We start from the raw sequence: 24,043 nt of genomic DNA on the forward strand, positions 1-24,043 counted from the left end.
GACTACGCTTTTTCTATTTACCTTTTTATTTCATAAATAAGTGTGATTTAATTGTACTTCTGTCTCCGTCTGATTCATGGTTTGTGACAGTAGGCGAAGGCCATGAATTCAGAAGATGCAGTCAATCCACTTGTTGGTAATATTTTTTCCAGATTGGATGAGCAAGATCACCGCATGGATCAGTTTGCCATGACGTTACAAGCGCTCCTGAGTCGCACGGCTCACCTGGAATCCCCCACGGTGGCTCCTCCGGTACAACCTGAGTCGCAGGCCAGTCTCTGTGCAGGCACCTGCCGCGAGTTTTACCTCTATAAGAGGTATGTCTGGTTCCGCTCCACTTCCCCAGCGATTTGGGGGCGATCCAGTTCAATGCAGAGGGTTACCTAACCCTCTATGGGAGACGCAAAAACCTGTTGTCTTGAGTTACCCCGAGTTTTGGCCTCCTTTAAAAGGGTATTTGACGTTCCCGCACGCTCCACTTCTGCTGCCAAGTGCCTCATGTCCATCAAACAGTACGAGAACTGTTGCCGGATACGCCATTAAATTCTGTACTCTGGCAGCAGAGGTTGCTTGGAACAATGAGGTCCTCATGGCTGCTTTTTCTCATGGTCTCTCGGATTCCATCAAGGATGAGATAGCAGCCCGAGATATACCCACTGAGCTGGAGAGCTTTATCTCGTTTGCCATCCTCATTGACTCCAGACTCCGAGAAAGACTTTCTCTTAAGGAGCGCTTGCGGAAGCCTCCTGTACGTTTGCCTCCGAGCTTTGTAGTCCCACCCATGCCTCCCTCACCTCCTAAGCCTCCTGGTACCGAGTCGGTCAGTGAAGATGAACCCATGCACCTGGGCTTCATGTGTCTCTCTGCGGATGAGAGACCGTTTAGGAGGAGTGAGAGATTGTGCCTTTATTGTGGCCAGGCAGTTCACTTTTTGAAGTCTTGTCCTACCCGATCAGGGAACGCCCAAACCTTGAGGTCCTGTCATGGACAGACCTTAGGTGGCGTTGTTTCATGCCCAGTTATCCAGAAGGATAAGCCCCTGGTTTCGGTCACCCTTTCTTGGGCTGAGTCGTCCATCGAGATACAGGCTCTAATCGACTCTGGGGCTGCAGGCCTGTTCATTGATGCTGCATTTGTTTCGCAGCACTCGATTCCGCTGCAGCTGTGTGACACTCCACTTCCAATTGAGGCTTTTGATGAGAGACCTTTACAGCCTGCCCATGTGACTCATGAGACGGTTCCGTTGTCCATGGCCGTAGGGGCTCTTCACCATCAGATAATCCAATTCCAAGTTATTTCCTCACCCAGGTTTCCGCTGGTTATTGGTTATCCTTGGTTACAGAGGCACAATCCCTCTTTTGATTGGCTCTGTGCTGAGGTTCTCTCCTGGTCACCACAATGCAGTGAGACATGCTTCCTGAAGTTATCCAAGGTCCTGTGCACCTCTTCACTCCCCTCTCTGCCAGAGGAGTACCGCGATTTTAGCAATGTCTTTGATAAAGGTCAAGCTGGTAGTTTGCCTCCACACCGGTCTTATGATTGCGCAATTGACCTTCAACCTGGTGCCATACCTCCTAGTGGCCGGGTTTACCCTTTGACGATCTTGGAGGATAAGGCCATGGAGGAGTATGTTGCTGACGCACTTTCTCGAGGTTTCATCCACAAATCTTCGTCTCCTGCTGGTTTCTTCTTTATGAAGAAGAAGAGCGGTGAACTGAGACCTTGTATAGATTATAGGGGTCTCAATCGTGCCACGATTAAGAATCCCTACCCGATTCTATTGCTTACAGAGTTATTTGACCGCCTCAAGGGAGCAACGGTTTTCACGAAGCTTGAGAGGGGCATACAATCTTGTGCACATTAAGGAGGGCGACGAGTGGAAAACTGTGTTTAATACCAGAACAGGCCATTATGAATACCTAGTAATGCCTTTTGGCCTTTGTAACGCCCCCGCAGTTTTCCAGGAATTTATTAACGATGTCCTCTGAGATTTGTTGCAGTTATGTGTGGTGGTTTATCTCAATGATATCCTCATATTTTCCAAGTCCCTGGAGAGCCACCACACAGATGTCCGTCGTGTGCTTCAGAAACTAAGAGAAAAATCTCTATTGTAAACTGGACAAGTGCAAGTTCCATCGTGAACAGGTTACATTCCTGGGCTATGTCATTTCCACTGCTGGTTTTTCGATGGACCCAAAGAAACTTTTGGCAGTCCTACAGTGGCCTCAACCCGTGGGTTTACATCCTCTGCAGCGTTTCCTGGGCTTTGCCAACTACTATCGGAAGTTTATTCGTAACTTCTCGTCTCTGGTCAAACCCCTGACTGATATGACCAGAAAGGACAGTAACCCTGTCCCTGAGTTGGTCTCTGGAGTCCATTAAGGCCTTTGAGACTCTCAAGGCTGCCTATGTTTCTGCTCCTGTGTTGGCACATCCTGATCCTATGTTGCCTTTTATCCTAGAAGTTGATGCTTCTGAGACTGGAGTCGGTGCCCTTCTGTCTCAACGTCCTAACTCTGAGAGCGCTATGCATCCGTGTGGCTACTTTTCCAAGAAATTGTCACCTGCTGAGTGCAATTATGAGATTGGTGACAGAGAGCTGGTGGTGAACATTTTAGCCCTGAAAGAATGGAGACATCTCCTTGAAGGTACCACTGTGCCCGTTCTTATTCTTACTGACCATAAGAATCTTACATTCTTGTCTGAGGCTAAGCGACTCTCTCCCAGAAGGGCGCAATGGGCTCTTTTCTTGACGAGCTTTAATTACATTGTCTCATTCTTACCCGGTATTAAGAATGTAAGGGCTGATGCCTTGTCAAGACAATTTTCCTCCACTTCCAAGTCAGAGTCAGTTCCGGTTCCTACGATTCCTCCCAATTGTATCTTGGCTACAGTTTGCACCAGTCTTACTTCTCCTTTGGGTGACAAAATTCTTGCTGCTCAGGTCCATGCTCCTCCTGAGAAACCTTGTGACTGCTGCTTTATCCCAGAGAGTCTCCATACTGCTGTGCTCCAGACTTACCATTCTCCCAAGGCAGCTGGCCATCCTGGGAGGAATCAACTCATTTGGGCCATTTCCCAACAATTCTGGTGGCCTAGTCTACGGGCTGATGTTACTGCCTTCGTAGCTGCCTGTCCCATGTATGCTCAGAGTAAGACTCCATGACACCTTCCAGTAAGCCTCCTACAACCCATACCCAATGGAGAGAGGCCCTGGACTCACCTGTTAATGGATTTCATTGTGGAGTTGCCCAACTCCCAAGCCAACACTGTTATCCTTATGGTGGTTGACCGGTTCTCAAAAACGTGTCATTGTATTCCACTTAAGAAGTTGCCTACCTCCATTTTTGCTCTGGAGATCTTTCGGTTACATGGGCTACCCAAGGGGATTGTCTCGGACAGGGGCAGTCAGTTTGTCTCCTGGTTCTGGCGAGCCTTTTGTGCACAGTTGGGAACCCAGCTTGCGTTCTCTTCTGCGTATCACCCACAGTCCAATGGGGCCGCAGAGCGAGCCAATCAGTCCTTGGAGCAATTCCTACATTGCTATATTTCTGACCACCATAACAACTGGTCAGACCTATTACCATGTGCAGAGTTTGCTCACAACAGTGCCTTGAATTCTGCCTCCCAATTGTCTCCATTTATGGCAAATTATGGTTTCCAACCTTCCATGTTGCCTGACTCATTTGTTCAGCAGAGTATTCCTGCGTTAGAGGAGCATCTCTGTGGTCTTCGTTCCACTTGGGTACAAGTCCAGGAGGCTTTGCGTCATGCTAATGATAGGTACAGACTCCATGCTGACCGCAGACGGCTACCTGCGCCTTCCTACCAGGTTGGGGACAGGGTCTGGCTGTCTTCTCGCAACCTCCGGCTTTGTGTTCCCTCACTAAAGTTTGCACCTCGGATTTTTTGGGCTTTTCCGTATCCTTCGCAGGATTAACCCAGTGGCTTACGCGTCGGACCTTCCTCCTAGTATGTGCATCTCAAATGTGTTTCATGTCTCCTTATTGAAACAATTGGTCTGTAACCGATTTACCACCTCGGTGCCACACCCTCACCCTATTCAGGTTGAGAACCATGAGGAGTAGGAGGTACAATCCACTGTTGACTCCCGTAGGTTCCGTGGGCGCATACAGTACCTGGTGCATTGGAAGGGATACGGTCCGGAGGAACGCTCCTGGGTTTCATCCTCGGACGTACATGCCCCTATGCTCCTCCGCGAGTTCCATAGACGGTTTCCCCTCAAGCCCGTGGCCCTCCGAGGGAGAGGGGTCATTGAGGAGGGGGTACTGTCAGGGCTGGCTTAGCCCTTCCTTCTCTGGGCTGGCTGCTCAGCTGTCGCTAATTGCCAGCTCTCATCTCTCTCCAGTTATCAGCTGTTCCTGATCATGCTCGTCTGACCTGCCTACTTAAAGCTGTCCAGCTCACTTCACCTCTGCCTTCGCCTTGGTCACATCACAAGAAATCATCTCCTGCGGTTCTGTTTAAAGACTGGCTTGCTGACATCCCTTCTGGCGCTACTTGGATCCCTGACTTCTGGCCTGGCTGATTACCCGATCTGGTTATTGAACTCTGGCCTGGCTGACTACTCGATCCGGTTACTGGACTCTGGCTATGCTTTGACTACACTTTTTCTATTTACCTTTTTATTTTTATTTAATAAACGAGTGTGATTTAATTGTACTTCTGTCTCGGTCTGATTCATGGTTTCTGACAGGAATGTGGCAGAGAGGAGGTGGCGGGGCCCTGTAGCCTCATCCAATCCCAGGTGCCTCCCCTCCGCCTTACAACAAAAAGGGCCAGGAAGGGGAATAATGTGGAGGAGGCAGCACTGGGCCTCATTAAGGAGGCTAATGCGGCCTTGAAACCCCCTCCCCCGAAGCGGCCTATGGCTGCTAAATTGCAGAAAATGCCTCCTCCTCCTTTCAGTCGGGTCTTACAGAAAACGCAGGTCTTCTGTTGTAGTACCAAAGGCTGGGGACATATATGTCATCTGCTGCTGTTCCTGATCTCCGGGAGTCCTGGACTAGATTGTGCTCACTATTATATGGACTTCTCAAGCTACCAATTTTTATTTCCAAAGAGTAGAAAAGCTTTGCAAACTCCAGCAGTTTCTCCAGCGTTGCCTTCCTCTTTATTTTATTATAAGCCAGAATAAATGGATATGAAAATACTTGCCTGTGTTTTTATTCAAATAGGACAGTTTGTTTGTTAGTAGGCAAGTACATTTCAAAAATACAAGGTCAAATTAACAAGGCACACCAACCAACCTCCTTGAGGTTTAAAAATACAAGATAATAATGTTGTTGTGGTAACTTTACACACACACAAAAAAAAGGAATATGGAGATCACTATAAATTAAAAATTATCCAAAAAATAAGAGATCTTGATAAAAAAAAAAAAATATAAATATTATGGAGATCGGGCTTTAAAAAAAAAAAATTATTCAGGAGATCACGAGAAATAATAAAGAAATCAGGTTATGAGAACGTGAATATGAGCAGCAAAACAACTTCATTCTTATAGCATTATAAGGAAGAGAATGCGCTGCATTAAACTATTTAAAAACAAAAAAATGTGCACTGTGACAAATGTGCCATTTCCATTACAAACGGTAGTTTTACCAGACCAATCGCTTCTGTCTCCTACTTGATTCTGAGCATGCGTGATTTTTTGCACATCGGAATTGCATACAGACGAACGCATTTTCAGTTAGAGAACCTGCTCTCAATCTTTTGCTGGTGGGAATTTTGCCAGCAAAAGTCCAATGGAGCACATATGCGGTCACAGAGTGAGTGAGTGTGAGTGTGAGTGTGAGTGTGAGAGTGTGTGTGTGTGTGTGTGTGTGTGTGTTAGGAGATGCCTTCAAGGTAAAATTGATCGTTTCGGGGACACAGGGTATGCACATTTGCTTGGTGCAAGGCTACATAGCATAAATGTGGACTGGAGAAAACTGCTTTTCTCCAGGTTTTGGTATTCGGTCATGGGGCTCTGTAGTTTGGAGATTCCAGTGTTTTGGGTGGGACGGGATCTCCAACCCTGTGTCCTGACTTTGTACATTACCAGCAGGGTGTGTGCGCTCAGGTGAGCGCAGCACTTATAATGAGGGTATGGGAAGACCTCATGGCTCCCAGTTGGAGACTGCTTCACACCGAGAGTGACAGGAGGTCTTCAGGAGTCAGAGAGGTTGCAGGAGGCAGCCAGAACGCGTGACTGCAAGAGGCAGTGCAATGACATGAGGATTAAGGCCAGAGCGGAGCTGTGGGCGCCAAGGTAATGCCGTCTACATTGAGCAATCCTGTGGTCTGTGTGACCAGGATAAAAAGGTGCCGAAGTACTACTACAGAGAGCCAGGTGGGATAGCATTTTCTGTTCTGTGCATTTGCTGGAGAAGAACCCCTGTGTGGGAAACCTTTGTTAGACTGACTCGCTTGGATCACTGAAAAACGCATTACCACAAGAGTTAATGGTCCTCCTTGTTAATAAAAATATATAGTGAAAGATGTTACACCAAGTAAATAGATACCTAACATGTCACGCTTTAAAATAGCAAATGCACGTGGAATGGCAACAAACTTCGGTACTTAAAAATCTCCATAGGTTAATGCTTTAGAAATTCTTACAGGTTACTTACCTATTTAAAGTTACAGAGGAGGTCTTGTGCTAGAGTTATTGCTCTCGCTCAAATGTTTGTGGCTATACCTCACATGTGTGGGTTGAATGCCCTTTACACATGTAGGCGCAACATATGTATGCATTTGCGTATGGGGGCGCTTTCAAAAAAAAAAATTTTCTATTATTTTATTTTTACACTTTGAATTTACAAAATGGAAAGGTAATGTAAATATCCCTTGTAATAGGAATAGAGCACGACAGGTCCTCTTTACAGAGATTTGGGTTTATAAGTCCTCAGATCTCTCCTTTGGGCTGATGATGTCACTTCCGGCGCTAGCAGATAGAAAGCCAGAGATCCTGTTTTTTTTTGTTTTTGGATCTCAGGCTTTCTATCTGCTAGCGCCGGAAGTGACATCATGACATTGATCCCAGCCTCCGAAAGTCATAGAGATAGCCGGAGACCATCTGGTCCTCGGTCAGCTCTATGGAAAAATGGCAACTGATGGTGTCGTCAGAATCAGCGACCCGTCAGATTAGGTAACGGAAGTGATGTTCCATCAACTGCACATGCATCCACTGGTACCAGGTTTGCTATTCTGACAGAACACCTGCTGTCAGAAAGCAGGAGTGGACATCTTTCATTGTTACATTTTAAAAGCTGAACGCCAGCAGTAGGAAGTGGCGGAGGCTGTGTTGGTACACTTCTCACTTGTCAGCGCTAAACCTTTAAGCTTTCAAAATTTAACAACCAAACAGCATGACAGATGTCGATACATTATATTTATATACGCTCACTTTATTGGTAACATTACTGTGACATTCAAGATGTAGCTGGGTGTACCAAGTTGTCTGCCGCCTTCTTCCGACTGCGGTGGACGCATGTACAGCTGATGGAACGTCACTTCCGTTACCTAATCTGATGGGTCGCCAATTCTGATGGAACAAAGGCCGATTCATTCTCTGGCTCACCGATCGCACAGGCAAGTTGGTAGAAGCTGCGGAGGGAGGCGGTTGCCCCCCCGATTGTTTTTATATGAGAGGGAATCGCCAGCAGAAAAAAAAAAAAAAAAACAAACGCTTAAAGCCCAGGACGCCATATGACGTTCACATAGGGTAAAGTGGACATGATTTAACCCCCCCCCCCATCAATCACTTTTTGGGAGGTGGCAAAAACACACACAGGCTAGGGGCAATGGAAGAAGTGATATTTTAGCCAACCCAATAAGCATAGTTGCCAACAATCCCACTTTACACGGGACATTCCCGGAAATAAGATGTGGCGTCTAATGGGATGGGACTGGCCAATGTCAGTGGGAGCCGGAAGCACTGCTTGCTGAGCCCGCGGATGGTGAGCGGAGCTCGACTGTAGCCAGGATTAGTATAAACAGAAAGGTCAGTGCAGAAAAGTCAAATCCCAAATGACACAGATATCAGAGCTCCCAGGTGCTCAATCCACAGTTGCTTACTAAGTAACGTGGAAAAAATGATCCACACTCCGGTTGTTGCTCTTAAAATTTCTTCATCTTATGGAAGAAAAAAAAAAAAAAACAGTTGACAAACGGAGATGAAGTCAGTTAACTCACCAGGATTAGGTAGGTCCTTCTCACTGATTCTGATACTGATGAGACTGCACTGACTGCTCTGATAAGATTGCACTGATGAGCACTAGTGGTAAAGGTGGAAGTTTTTTTTTTTTTTTTTAATCCAGCAGTTACCGGACTATGAGAAATTGGGTATAAAGCCAATATTTAAAATGAATATCTCCTTAACCTGCCACTCACAGAGGCAGAGCCTGTGATCCCAGAAGAAAGGACGGGAAGATGTCAGCCCTCTCAGCGGGTGACCTTAGTTCTAAAGGTGAGTATTTCCCAATGACGCATACTAGCACATTGTGCATTTGTCTTGCAGGGTTTTTTTTTTTATATTTTTTAATTGAATCCAAGAGACAAAGACCTACAGGGTCGCCATAATGAAGATACAGAAGCAAAATTATAATCCATGAACATATTTGGTGCTACACCTCATAACAGTTTGTAATATTACAGAAGAGGAGAGATTAAATTGATTTCCAGAGTTTATAGTACGACAGATCATCTTGATATATAGTTCTACTAGGCATAGTATGCACTCCCTTACTCTACAGGAGCATGTTTGTATGCGTGGTGAGAAAATACAGTGCTATTTCAGGAGTCTCGTCCATTACAGTTTTCCTTATATATGAAGTAAGGAGAGTATAAAGAAATAGCTTTGGACAGTAGGTGGGGAGAAAGGAAATCAAAAGTGGGGAGAAGGGAGAGAAAAGAGGGGTGAAAAATAAAAAATGGTGGAGGAGGGCTTGTAACGTGCCGCCTATGGAAAATATAGGGTAATGACATGTTTAAAGGTTCGACATGTTAGGTATCCTTTTACGCGGTGCAACCTCCGCTTTTATATTTTTCGTGATTTTGTGGCCCCCAAAATTAACTTTTGTTGATTTTTTTTTTTACTGAAATTTTTTGTTACCTAGACCTTTGCAATAATATTGTGTGACATAAAATTGGAAGTACCACTATTTTATTCCCTAGGGTGTCTGCTTTCAGAAAATATATCATGCTTGGGGGTTTATGTAATCTTCAGGCCTAAAATGATTTTTTTTAAAGATGTGCAGAAAATCCCAAAAAATTTCTCTGGCTATGAAAGGGTAAGTTCACCTTCAGGAACATGTTACATGTTCTACCTATGAGATTTATTAGACTGCCTCCTAACTTTTTCAGCTGGCTTCTAAATTCAAAGCAAATCCGTCAAGCCCTGCTTTAGACTGATAATTAGTGCAGCCCCCTCAAAGTCAATCAGCGCCGTCTCATAATGCCCATCAGTGCAGCCTCATGTCATCAGTGACATTCAGTGCAGCCTCATCAGTGTCCATCAGTGCAACCCTATCACTGCTGCTTCAATCAGCTGCACACCAGCCCCGGCTCATCAGAATAAAAATAGTACTTAATTGCAAAATGTTATAACAGACATTAATTACCACCAAAAGAAAGCTCTGTCTCATGACAACTGTTATTCAAAGTGCAACAGCTCTGAAAGTTAAAAAATGGCCTAGCCAGGAAAGGGGTGAAAGTGTCCGGTGTTAAAGTGGGTAAAGCAACAATAAGCTTTCCCTTTAGGATATGTGTTCAAAATTTACAAACTGGAGTTGAAAGATACTTCAGCTTGCTGAAAGCTCTGCAAATGCATTGTAAAATCTTGCTGTGCAGTGTTCTTATACAAGCTGAAGCCCATGTAAAAAAAAAAAAAACATAAAAATGCATGTCATTTAGGCAAGCGTATGAAGGATGCAACAAGCACCGCACCTAAAACTGGATAGGTGTGAACGGGGCCTAACGAATGAATTAGGGAGGAGCAAATTAATGACAAGATCTCCACCGTCTTGCCACTATGTTTTGTGAATGAATATTAGTACAAGGTCTCTGAATGGCAAAGGGGGCAAGTGAATAGTTCAACTCTTCACTCAAGCAGTGCCTGTTGTAAAGCCGTAGCAGCAGTCTGCAGGAAATAAGTTTTATTTTCCTTACTCCCACAAGTTGCCTGACAATCCCCTGTATGGATTAACAGGTACTCTTTATAGAGGCATCTGGGTCTAGTAGATTGCAATGCCTCCTCTGCTTCCTGCAGCCAGTATGTATAAGGTAGACAAAGCACATGGCTGCTGGGGTCACGATTTTACAACTTGGAACCCAGAAATTACTCTGAGGACTTGCAGGTTCATTCAACCAAGCGACATTCGATTCCCTGCAGCCAAAAACAGATCACCACATAAGACAATGGCTGCACCCCAAAAGAAATCCTGTCATTGGAAACAGTGGAAGTGACACCAGCAGATTGTAAAATCATCAGTGGATACAGAGCAGCTGCTTGGGAGCAAGCCTGCTTGGGTACTTGGCAGGAGGGAGGAGCCAGGAGCACTGGCAGGGGACCACAGAAGAGGAGGATAGGGGCTGCTCTGTGCAAAACCACTGCACAGAGCAGGCAAGTAGGATATATATATATTTTTTTTTTAACTTGCCTTTAATAATATCTTACTTTAAACTGTTTCTCATTACAAACATCTCACTATTCCATTCCTTATTTGACAGAGTGGAAAAGGAGAATTATAAGATATGATGCCCAGATTCATTTTAAATTAAATTATAATCGCCAAGTAAAACACTATTAGAGTCTGCGTCAGTCTTTGGGCTTGTGTCCATAGCATGAGTTTGTTTGACATCAATTTGAAAAGCTTCCGAGATGATCCTGATTTCATTGACAGATGTATTAGACCTCCTTCTGACCTGCTTCAAGTGAGTTTTGCCATTGGGAAGGCTTGCAATGGCTTCCATGAACTCCCATTGCTGGCGACAAACAGCAGCAGCTCAGCCCTAATTCTGATTAGCCAACATATAGCCTTATTCAGTTAATCCTCACAAATGCAAATGAGGAAATACATATATAAATTTGGCTTACTGGTTAGCTCTTAATTGTAAGCTCCTTGAGGGCAGGGACTAATGTGAATGTACAGTACTGTAAAGAGCTGCATAAATTCCTGGCCTGCAATAAGTAAATAAAAATGAAAACAATTCATACATCAATTGAATCCCATTAGACACATTTCGAAGATCTGCATATTGAACAATCACATCTACGACGCACAGTTTTAAAAATAATACCATTTATTGAGCTAGAAAATTGTTAAGAGGGCATCTTCTTAAATTGTGCACTGTTAGCTTTATGTATACCATAACCCCTGAGAGATAAAAGGTCTAGTTCAAAACAGTTAGTAGTAGTCTTAACAAAAATAAACATACTGTAATGAAAAAGAATGATTAATTTTCTCTAAAAAGGTGAGAATTAATCAGCCCTCTTTATTTAAAATAAGTCTTCAAGTACTGATCATGTGCTTCTATTTAATCAAATCCTGGAAAAAAAATAGTAGCAAGAATAGCCAGACTATAGAAAATGTCCTTGGAGACCAGGAGCAGCACAGATCGTAAGGCTATATAAATAATAAACCCACAGAAACTAGAGAGTTTAACTTATTATTGACAACTGTCACATCTGCAGCCTAAAAAAAAAAATACATTAAATTACAACTAAGGGGTACAAGAGGTTCATCTCAAGCCAATGAGTGACTAAATCCCCTGTATTGTAGGCCTAAAATCATTAGTTAACCTGAAAAGATACTCTTTAACAAGGCTTCCGATATCTCAATATCAAAATGATACATGTTTGCAGATACTGGGGTTCTGGAGGAAATTCTAGTCCAAAATTCCTTTACATAACAGATTTCTATACATATCTGTACAAGTCTGTAGCAGAATGAATGTAAACATATGCTCAATCCGCCGGATACAGTACAGGTCAAGATGATTATCTTTAGTAACATCATAAACATCTCTTAGAGGAAGAATAAGCAAGAAAAGATACAAAACATGAAAAATTACACAGATAATCATAGTATTCAATGCATACAGTACTTGTTTGCTCAGCTACCCTGAACTTTATCAGTGTATCTGAGGAAAGACTTTTTCAAGGCATCCATTTCCTCCTTTAGCCCTTTCATACTGTTCTCACTAAAGAGGAAGGAGAATCAGATTGTCAAACAATCCTTCCCCCATCTACACATACACAAGGACATTTTCATTTGCATAGGTCAGATATTTTTCTATAAAATTCATATTCTATCAACCAATAAGTGTTGGCAAACATATGTACTGTACATGGGCAACGTATAGCATCTTTCACATATACCAACATTATAGACACTAAGGTGCAACTAAAGTAGCCTTTTTTTCAGATTATATTTTGTATAGATCAGGGAAAGTTTAAGGAGGCCTCTAAAGTTTTTGTCTTTGACCCCCCGTTTTTGGAAGATTTTCCCTAGCATCATGGAGACCAAACCTAGTACAGTCCAATCCACTCACCACCATATCCTATTCACTTCACTGGCTATGTATGGCCAATAGTGATACTGTATTAGAGCCCGACAAATGCTAAACCTCAAAAATTTAGGCAGTTTACCAAGGTATTATAAAGTGCAAGAAAAAAACAAAAACAAAAAAAAAGTGTAAAAACAGCAATCCACCAATGTTTTGGGGCCACCATGGACCACTCTGTCAAGGTCTGTCACCATCAGAAACGTGTATAATGTGGACCTAAAAAAAGCAAATCAATGGATATACGGTTTTGCATTTTTTTACATTTTCTTGCAATTTATACCCATGTTCTTTATAATGAAATCTCAAGTTTTGATGAAACTTAAAGCAAAAAAATTCAAAATCAACACAGGAGACTGTACTTTAATCTTTAGTGTCCTACGTTCTGGCTGCCCTCCGCCCACCCCTCATACCCCATGCAGTCGTTATATTCCAGTGCTGCAGGCTTGAACAGAGCTGAGGGACCTGTTGCAGGTGAATGAAAAGCAAAAGGCGGCAGACCTTTCATTCTCCCATTTGTCCTCCATATGTATTTTTTTAATTCATGGAAGTAATAGCACAATTTTTAAAAATGGAGGAGAGAAGCAGAGAGGGAAGGCATAGTCGGCACTCTTGAGTGCCTGTGAGAGGTCCCTCGGCTCTTTTAACCCTGCAGCAATGCAAGATTATGGCTGTGGAGTATGGGAGGAGGACAGAGGATTTCAAATATGTCAGCCAGCACCAGCACAGGGGACACTTCAGTACTGTCCCTTGTGCTGATTTTTTATTTTTTTTTCCACGTTTTACCTAAACTTGGGCTTTAAATTTTGAGGTTCAATATTTGATGTGTTGGCCATTTAAGAATGCAATACAATACTGAAAATAGTTTCCCGCATGGAGGGACATTTTTGTTGCTGGTCCCCCCATTCAACAATTCTTCCAACATCCCTTTCTCTGCGACCTTTTTAACTAGGAAAAAAGAGGAAGAGAAATCCTACCCAAGGGGATGCAGAAAGCAATAAAAACCAAAGACAATGTTCCCAAGCCATTCCAACACTGTAAATTGAATAAAAAAAAATTTGGCCTGGAATTTCGCATTCTCATTATTTACAAAGCTAAAAATTATGTTGTTAAAAAATTCACCCCATTGAAAAACCATACAACCTAAAGCTGTGGGGTGTTAAAATGGATCCCCGTTTGGTTAGAACTCGCAGCAAAATCTTCCTACACAAGTGGGATGTAAAAAAAAAAAAACAGTCCTGTCCGTGTGCTGTATAATCCCAGATTACATGCGCCACAGAGAACACCATGTAATAAGAGGTTGTCATTGAAATGTGCTTTGAAACCACTTCTTCTTTGTTGATGTCAGGATAGGTCCTGGGCTGTGTCTTCTGTGACCCGATCCTGGGGACTGCAGTGCACATGATAACAATGAGAGCAAACCCGAACAGGCTGCGCATTGGGGACATGAGGCAGAGAGGATGAATAACTTGAGCAGCGGGAACAGAATATCTACATGGAGAAAAATGGAAATACAACATGAAAAGTCCATATATAACATCTAAAGATCCTTTTATGTATATTGATTTTAACCTTGAGATAGTAGCACAACATGGCACTTTCTGTGCATTTTAGCATAAACAAAATACAAAAATAAAACAGGCTTCAATATAGTTACATAGTAGGGGAGGTTGAAAAAAAAGACACAAGTCCAATATACGTACGTGATTATATGTCAGGATTACATTGCATAACCCTGTATGTTGTGGTCGTTCAGGTGCTTATCTAATAGTATTTTGAAACTAATCAATGCCAATCCCCCCCCCCCCCCCGAAACCACCACCTGTGGAAGGGAATTAAAAATCCTTGGCACTCTTACAGTAAAGAACCCTCTATGTAGTTTAAGGTTAAAGCGGGAGTCCACCGGGACTCCGCGTTTTTTTTTTTTTTTTTTCGACTTGAACATCAGCTGTTCACCTGTTTGGCGAAGCCAGAACTCTGTGGGCCGTTCGCTCCAAATTCGCGTGGTGCTCACGGCCCACAATGCACTGCTGGCTCATGATTGGCCAAGCACGCACTGTGACCCCGCATGCTTGGCCAATTACAGCGCCGGCAGCGAGGAGAGCCATAATTGGCCACAGGCAGGCATGTGGTGCCACTTGGGCACCACATGCTTGACCAGACATATGTTGACCTGCCATGCAGCTCATTGGCAAGCGTACCTTAAAGGCCCACACCAAAGTCCAAAGCGGACCCGTCCTTGCTCCTCATCAGCTGGGATCTCCAACCCCACTAGACCTTCAATCCTCTGACACCTGCACTGAGAGGAATGAAGGTGTAGAATTAGGTGCATCACAGCCAAGTACTTGCGGGCACTCTGCTAGCAGTACATCCACATCCGATTGTAGCAGGCAAATTTCCCTGCCCCAGCTGCTGGACTGTCGAAAGAAGTTCACTCCCAGCCATCCACATGCCCAGCGGTTGAATGCTAGCTTGGCTAAATTGCTAGCACTTCAACTGCTGCCTTTTCAGTTGGTAGACTCGGCCCCCCTCCGTGAGTTGGTGCAATTTGCGGTTCCTCAGTGGCAGGTCCCCAAACGCCACTTTTTCTCACGGAAGGTGATTCCGGCTCTCTACCAGCATCTGGAAGGCAATGTCCATGCCTCGCTGGACAGGGCGGTCAGCGGTAAGGTGCATATTACCACTTCCAGTGCTCTGTCCTCAGAACCAGCGGTGCTCCGTAGGCGTTCAAGGCGCTACGGAAGTAGGCAGGCAAAAAGATGCCATGCCGTGCTTGCGCTAGTTTGTTATCGGCTCTGCAGGAGCAGGCCGAGAGGTGGTTGATGCCACACCAGCTTAAGCCAGGAATGGTGGTTTGCGACAATGGCACCAACCTCCTCTCTGCCCTCCGACAGGGACAACTGACCCACATGCCCTGTGTGGCTCACGCCCTTAACCTGGTGGTGCAGCGGTTCTTGGGCAGGTACCCGGGCTTACAGGATGTCCTGAGGCAGGCCAGGAAAGTCTGTGTGCATTTCCGCCGATCATTTAATGCCAGTGCTCGGCTGGCTGAGCTCCAAAAGGAGTTGAAACTGCCCAAGAACCGCCTTATATGTGACATGCCCACCAGGTGGAACTCAACGTTGGCCATGCTGCAGCGGCTGCACACGCAGCAGAGGGCCATCAATGAGTACCTGTGCGACTACGGCACCAGGACAGGGGAGCTCAGTTTTTTCTCACCACACCAGTGGGGCATGATCAGGGATGCATGCACTGTCCTGTCACCGTTTGAGGAGGCCACAAGGATGGTGAGCAGTGACAGTGCATGCATCAGTGACACTGTACCTCTTGTCCACCTGTTGGAGCATACGCTGCGTGGAATAACGGACAGGGCACTTGAGGCAGAACAGAGGCAGGAAGAGGAGGACTTCCTTGCCTCTCAAGGCCCCCTTTATGCAGACAGCGTTCCTGCTGTCCCACCTATCACAGGAAGAGGAAGAGGAGGAGGAGGAGTAGGCGTGTGTCAGCATGGAGGTGGAGCCTGGCACTCAGCATCAGCAGTCTTTTAGGGATGATTTACAGTCCCAAGAAACACGTGGACTTGTACGTGGCTGGGAGGAGGTGGCTGCAGATCATGTTATCCTTAGTGACCCAGAGGACTCCAGACCGAATGCCTCAGCTAACCTACGCTGTATGGTCTCCCTGATCCTGCAAAGCCTGTGGAAGGACCCTCGTATTCTTCGGATCAAGGAGAGGGACCATTACTGGCTGGCCACTCTTCTTGATCCACGGTACAAGGGTAAGGTTGCGGACCTTATCTTGCCGTCGCAGAGGGAGCAGAGGTTGAGACATCTCCGGGAGGCCTTGCAGAAAGGTCTGTGCAACGAGTTCCCAGAGACTAGAAGGTTACAAACTCCTGGTCCTGGACAGCGTGTTGCTGAGGCATCGGTTAGAAGGAGCGGTGGAGAAGGTGGCAGTCTGACCGATGCGTTCAGACAATTTAGTCCGCAGCCCCAAGGTATAATCGGTTCCAGCAACCATTGCCAGCGTCTGATTTACATGGTGCATGAATACCTAGGGGCAAGGTCAGACTTGGACACCTTTCCCACCGAAAATCCTCTGGCTTACTGGGTCTTGAGGATGGATCACTGGCCAGAGCTTGCACAGTATGCAATTGAGCTACTGGCCTGTCCTGCATCCAGCGTTCTTTCGGAACGCACCTTCAGTACTGCTGGTGGATTTGTAACCAATCACAGAGTGCGCCTGTCCACCGACTCGGTTGATCAACTGACCTTCATAAAGATGAATCAGTCTTGGATCACCACCAGCTACCAAGCACTTGAAGCTGATGTAAACTAATCTTTTTTTTAAATGTCACATCCCTTCAAGACTGCCTATGCTGATGCTGAGTGACTGTTCTGTTATGTTGACCGACTATCCTTTTCCTCCTCAATGATCCCGCTAATATCTTGGAAGAACATTTTTGGTTCTGGGTGATGCCACCAGCCCAATTTTTCAGCCCCGGTTTAACAGGGCCGTGTAATAAAATTTTTTGATGCAATGCCTTGCAGCAGGGCTCATTCCTGCACTACAACTAGAGTATATGGGAGAGGTTGCAGTGTATAGGCTCAATTTTTCAGCCCCTGTTTGACAGGGGCATGTAATTACAATTCTTGATATAATATTTCACAGTAGGGCCCGTTCCTGCATCCACCAAGAGTAACTGTGAGGACTTGTAGTGTTGTGGCACAAGCACCAAAGGCCAAATTTTTCGACCACTATTCGACAATGGCATGTAATTACAATTCTTGATATAATCGTTCACAGCAGGGTGCTCCAGTGCCCACCAAGAGTCACTTTAAGGGCTTACAGTGTTGTGGCAACACCAGCACCTTAGGCCCCCATTTCTGCAGAGCATATAGGGCAGGCCCCTACTTTCAAACATCCAACTTACAAACGTCTCCTACTTGCAAACGGAAGGAGACAACAGGAAGCGAGATGAAAAAAGACGGACGGCAAAAAAAAAAAAAAAAAAAAAAAAAATTTACACAGGGGTGATAACCCTTCCCATGTTTTCCAAAAAGCTTAAAAATAGATTTTTTGACTGGAGCTACACTTTAAAAATGTACTAGTTCAAAATTACAAACAGATTCTACTTAACACAACAAACCTATACAGTCCCTGTCTTGTTTGCACCGCCTGTATACTGCTGTTCTGGGTATATAGGGCCTGGGGGCCCCATGCCTTCCCTTTTTTTTTTATTTGGGTACGGGGTTCCCCTTAATATCCGTACAAGACCCAAAGGGGCTGGTGGTAATAGGCAGGGGGGCTACCCATGCCATTTTTCTCAATGACTATCATCCATATTGCCGAAACCAGATATTACATTAAAACTGCAAGCAGTTTTAAAATTACTTTTTTTCCCGTTAAATGTAATTTTGTGCAGGGACTGTTCTAAACACGGGAAACATGCCACTTCACAGGCATACTATATAGACCCCCCCCCCAGGCACGATATTTAAAGGAATATTTCACTTTTTTTTCCACTTTAATCATCATTAAAATCAGTGCTCCCGAAAAAACGGCCGTTTAAAAAAAAAAAAAAATTGGCATTGACCCAGGTCCCCTGGGGCAGGAGCCAGGTCCCCAAACCCTTTTTAAGACAATATCTTGCATATTAGCCATTAAAATTAGCACTTTTTATTTCGAACGTTCGAGTCCCATAGACTTCAATGGGGTTCTAAAGTGCGCACAAATTTTCGGTCCATTTGAAAGTTTTGGTGCGAACCGAACCGGGGGTGTTCGGCTCATCCCTACCCACTACCCACCTCTGACCATTCCTTTTATCTAGATGGACACTCACCTCCCCATAGAAGGTTAATAGATTGGTTTGGCAAGAACAATTCTTCATGAATCCATGCTGATTACTGCGAACGATACTGTTCTTGTTACTAAAATCTTGTATATAGTCCCTTATCATGCCCTCCAAGAGCTTGCATACTATTGATGTTAGGCTAACTGTTCTGTAATTCCCAGGGATGTATTTTGGACCCTTTTTAAATATTAATTACATTGGCTTTTCTCCAATCACCTGGTACCATTCCAGTCAGTAAAAAATAGGAATAATCGTCAGGCAATTACTTGACTGAGTACCCAAAGTATCCTCGGGTGCAATACAATCAATAATGATCCTGCGCAAGTAGAATGTGTAAAAAATAAACATATAAAGTGCAAAGAAAAAATAATAATTATACTTGGAAGGCGCGCATCATAAATAAGTCCAAAAAGATGAATATTAACTTCTAAAAAATAAAAAAAATGTAAAGTGCTATGTGCTAGTGCAATGAAAAAATTGTATAAATAATTATATTCGGAAAGCAGGCACCATAAATAAATCCAAAAAAATGAGTCTCTCAATATTGTTCAACAGCACCAGAAGTGTTCAAACTCTCCACTCCTTGATAAAATAGCACATCAAGTACAATGAATAGCCTCCGTTCTCTCCTTTACCACCAGGGGGTCTTCAGTTGTTAATAACTCAAATTATGGACATCCACGCTAGGCCACCAGGGGGCCATTCATCCCTGTATCAACTATATGGAAAACCAGGCAGCGACCTCCGCGAAAATATGCCACTCAAAGATATAGGGAGAACGAGAAAGGCTCCAATAGTGTAGTATTTTGTAAAATCAATGGTTCAATTTATTAAAATAATGATAGGACTCTCACATGAATAAAATTACGAACAGCACATAAGGAAAATGGTGTCCTGGTGTCTTCCGCCAGTCTTGCGTCACTTACGGTATTATGTCACGGCCACTCCCTGCGCGTTACGTCAATCACGTGACTTCATCCACCATCTTAGATGTGGTAATTTCAACATTATTGAGCGATTAAGATGGCGGAATTGATACTTCTGGTTTCCGTATTAACCATAACCAAGATGGTCGCGAGGGCACTTCCTGTTATGGCGTACTTAAGGAATGCTATGGCGGCCAATCACGATCCACTGATGAAGTCACGTGATTGACGTAACGTGTAGGGAGTGGCCGTGACGTAATACTGGAAGGGACGTAAGACTGGCGGAAGACGCCAGGACACAATTTTCCTTATGTGCTGTTTGTATTATTATTCATGTGAGAGTCCTATCATTATTTTAATAAATTTAACCATTGATTTTACAAAATACTACACTATTGGAGCCTTTCTCCTTCTCCCTATATCTTTATTGAGTGGTATATTTTCGCAGAGGTTGCTGCATGGTTTTCCATATAGTTGATACAGGGATGAATGGCTCCCTGGTGGCCTAGTGTGGATGTCCATAATTTGAGATATTAACAACTGAAGACCCCTGGTAGTAAAGGAGAGAACGGAGGCTATTCATTGTACTTAATGTGCTATTTTATCAAGGAGTGGAGGTGAGAGTTATGAGAGCCCATATCTCTTTGTACCATATTTCACCTGCTGTTTCTTTGATAAGAATTCATTTGAACACTTCTGGTGCTGTTGAACAATATTGGGAGACTCATTTTTTTGGATTTATTTATGGTGCCTGCTTTCCGAATATAATTATTTATACAATTTTTTCATTGCACTAGCACATAGCACTTTACTTTTTTTTTTTTTTTATAAGTTAATATTCATCTTTTTGGACTTATTTATGATGCATGCTTTCCAAGTATAATTATTATTTTCTCTTTGCACTAGCACGTTGCACTTTATGTTTATTATTTATTTTTACACATTCTACTTGTGCAGGATCATTATTGATTGTATTGTATTTTTAGTATTATGTGAATACCGATAGATCCAGCATTTATTAGCACCTTGTTTGCAAGTGCATTTTTATTTATTGCTTCTATTTAATATTTTTATGATATCACTATTTACCATATTTGTAGTTTTCACTTTTAGGTAGTAGCGAGAGGGCTGTTTTATTTTATTTTATTTTTATCCTCGTATGCAAGCCATTTATTACTGTTAAATTTAGACTTGGGAAACTTAATTCTGTCCTCTGTTAACCATGAGGTGCTTCCTGTGATGTGTCTTACAGATAAACACTGCAGTTTTAGTTACCCTCTCTATCCCTGCGATAAAAGGGGATACCCTTGAATGGTTGCCAGACAATCATGAGATAGAGATATAAATATATATATATATATATATATATATATATATATATATATATATATATATATATATATATATATATATGAATCAAGTCTCTGAAATTCCCACAAAATCGAAATCCTCCTCATACAACAGTATCTCTAGTTCTCCCATCTTGTCCACCAGGCTCCTGGCATTGGTGAACATGACACGTAGTTTAGACCGTATACTATCCTCTTATTGGGTGTTCCGAGGTTGCAAATAGGTCATGTTACTATACTTACCTTGGGTTTATGTGCTTTAGTCAACCTACCACTAATGCCCCAAATACTACCCTCTGGAAAAAGTTCCGCGCTGACTATCTGTACCTCTGGACCCTTGCTAAAGATGATTTTTTTTCCCTGATATGGCTAAAGTTCCACTTTCAGTAGTTTCATTTTATGCATTTATAAATTGCTAATCCTTTAGAAGTAACATGAAATCCACCACTACCAATTTGCAAATAAGGTTACCAATTTCCTATGAGCATATAGCTTCTTTACCATTTTACCTTATCTGTAGGTTTGTCTGCGGTCCTGGTTAAATTTTAGGAACTTTTATCAAACAAAACTTGTTTGATATATACTACATTTTTGGATTTGTAAAAGGCCCTGTACACAATGGTGCAATGGAGTTACAACACGAATCTAAAAAGCTGTATCACTGCACAGGAATTGCACCATCAGTATGCCAGTTACAGTCCATTTTCATTTTGTTGTGGAGTGCTATGAAACGTAGATAACGTTGTCCAAGTACACAAATAGTATTTGCTCATTGAGTGATGGCAAGTGCCCCCACGTGAAGCAAAAGAATGTAGCCATACCTCATTTTGGTATACTGGTGTAGAGACCTTTAGTAGAGAGTGAAATTTACAAAATGTTGACTACACACTTTAGATTACTTAAGAAATATGCCTGACCTTCCCACATTATCCCAATCATTCCTACCCACATGAAATACAGACAGACTATAAAAAAGGAAAATACCCTGCAACCAAATTCTGTGAAAAAGCATCAATTTGATTTTATAGGCAAAGTGAGTTAACAGATACTCAGTATAAAAATATATACATAAATCTTTACCTTTCCACAACTACGACAGTGATGCCGTCTACGTAAAAGTGTAAAGGGTGCATAACAACTCATGCATTGAGTACTGGCGCTGTCAGGGACCCATTCTGGAGTCACTAGAAGGAAAAGCACACATAGTTAGTACAAATTTGGGGACTGGATAAGGAAGTAGTGTTGAACACACTCTGGAAATGGGACTTTGTAGGTGCAGGTGAAGGGCAGTTTTAGTAAAGCGGCAAAAGTAATCAGAGCTATCAGTACTTAGAATTGCAGGGCACTAGGAAGCAGACACTTTATTAAATTCAAGGCACTACCCTAATACTCCTACTCCGCCCTCCCCCCCCCGATCTCCAAGTTATCAAACTGGCTAGTAATTGCACAGTTCACTAGTAACTGTTTGTGAATACTGAATGTTCAGGGAAGCAGCACTGGCAGAGCAGGAGCCAAAGGCTGGAAGTTGTAAACTGCAAACGCTGTGGTAACAAATCGTTTACTGGGGAATGTTTATTTTATTGTGCTCGATGTGTTAAACTCAAAAGCAGTCTGGTGTCCCTGTATGTTGCCTTTTGATATTGCAGAGTTTTGCTTCGCTCTAAGGGCGCTGCCGTTGGTGCTTGACATAGCGAATCCACAACTATGGACTTTTGACATTTGCAAAATGTATTACTATGTTTATTATACGGTTTGATCATGGTTAACCCTTTTAGTGCCGCTATTTAGTTTTACAAGTATTTTTTATCCTGGGAAGCGGTGATATCGATCCCACAAATATAAAAAAGGTAGGTGAAAGTGAAAGGTGCAGTCTGAAATATAAATATTAAATCTTGCTTTGTAAATAGGGCTGGTCTCCTTACCCTTTGCCCATTTAAGCCATGAGTCAGTCTTGACCGAAGGTAAATTACGTTGAGCTACTTCTTTGAAAACATTTTTGTTTTTTCCCCATAAATGTTACTTTGAATATGTTTATCAATATAACACTAGGCTAGATCTGACATACCCACAGAAGTGCTACCGGCCTGCTGCTCCAGGTTTCGACAAACTGAACAGTCTGGCAAACGTGAGGCATCTTCAGCTGTGCCTAGAAAAAACAAACATGGAATCTAGGTCATTTTTCCTCTTACGTTCTCTTGAGAGGCATTTCTACAGCTGCCACTAAGACTTAAGGAAAAAAAAAAAAATTTTGTGCAAGATAAATCTACAAGCATCATAAATAATAATAAAAAAATAAAAATAAAAAAGTAATCAACAACTCACCACCACACATGCATCATATTGTTTTCTTTAAACAGGTTGGTTGCCCTTTATGCCAACACATGTGTGTTGGCAGTAGCAACAATGATGGTTTTAAGTAGAGAAACCAAATCTATACCTGACAGAAACTAGAGGGTGGTCAGATATGTATGCATGGCTTACAGTTTCAGGCTGGGTTCACACTGCTGCGGGGGGAGATCCGGATGTGATTCGCACCGCAAATCACATCCGATCTCCGTAGCGATGCGAGTACAGCCATACAGATAGTATGGCTGAATTCGCATCGCTCCCGCAGCAAACTCGCACGGGACCCTTTTTTTGGTCCGCAACAGAATCGGATCGCATGGGGGTTCACACCATGCGATCCGATTCCTGTGCGAGTCGGCAGATGGCAATACGATATGCGGATGGATCTGGGGGTGTCATTAACATATCATTGACACTCCCAGCCGTCCGCATAGGGCAGTGTGAACTGCCGGCGGGAGTAATGCGATGCGGGAAAACGCCGCGGATTCGCGGCGTTCCCGCATCGCAGCGGTGTGAACACGGCCTCAAGGGTGCTCCAAAAAATTGTGAACCCCTTTGCGAACTATTTTAAATGAAAGAAGAGTGGTAACAGCAAGAGAATGTGCTGGCATCAATAATGGCTGGTTAACAGGCTCAAAAGCTACCCAAAGGAGTAAGCTTGTCAAGATGATTTGGTCTTAAAGCGGTTGTATACCCGCTGACATTTATTTTTCTTTCCATTTTTTTTTTTTTTACACACCTGTAAGGCAAAAAGGCATAATAAGCTAGTATGCACCCCATACTAGCTCATTATGAAATACTTACCTTAGAACGAGGCCTGACATCTCACCTGATCTACACCGAGGGAGCTGACATGTTCCCTCGGCGTGTCTTCCGGGTATTGCGGCTCCAGCCCCGATGTAGTCACTCCCACACATGTGCGCGGAAGATTTCTTTCCGGCAGGGTCTGCCAGGCTTTCAGCCGAGAATCCCCTGTGTGCATGAGCCGCTGCAGTCAG

General features: G+C 43.5%; 1 protein-coding gene across 1 annotated transcript in view; it reads right to left on the reverse strand.

The window, feature by feature from the left end:
• Positions 1-11,289: 11,289 nt before the first annotated feature.
• The window catches only part of LOC143962984 (lateral signaling target protein 2 homolog), an 89,476-nt gene continuing 76,722 nt past the window's right edge, over positions 11,290-24,043 (reverse strand). The window contains exons 11-13 of the mRNA XM_077472514.1: positions 22,765-22,845; positions 21,780-21,883; positions 11,290-14,061 (exon numbers count right to left, since the gene is read on the reverse strand). Of these exons, the coding sequence (XP_077328640.1) occupies positions 13,915-14,061; positions 21,780-21,883; positions 22,765-22,845 (332 nt within the window). The 3' untranslated portion in view covers positions 11,290-13,914. The remainder of the gene's footprint in view (positions 14,062-21,779; positions 21,884-22,764; positions 22,846-24,043) is intronic.

This window comes from Lithobates pipiens, unplaced genomic scaffold (assembly GCF_037356315.1).
Source record: "Lithobates pipiens isolate NorthernLeopardFrog02 unplaced genomic scaffold, aLitPip1_a1.2 Scaffold_8, whole genome shotgun sequence".
In the NCBI taxonomy this organism is placed as follows: Eukaryota; Metazoa; Chordata; class Amphibia; order Anura; family Ranidae; genus Lithobates; species Lithobates pipiens.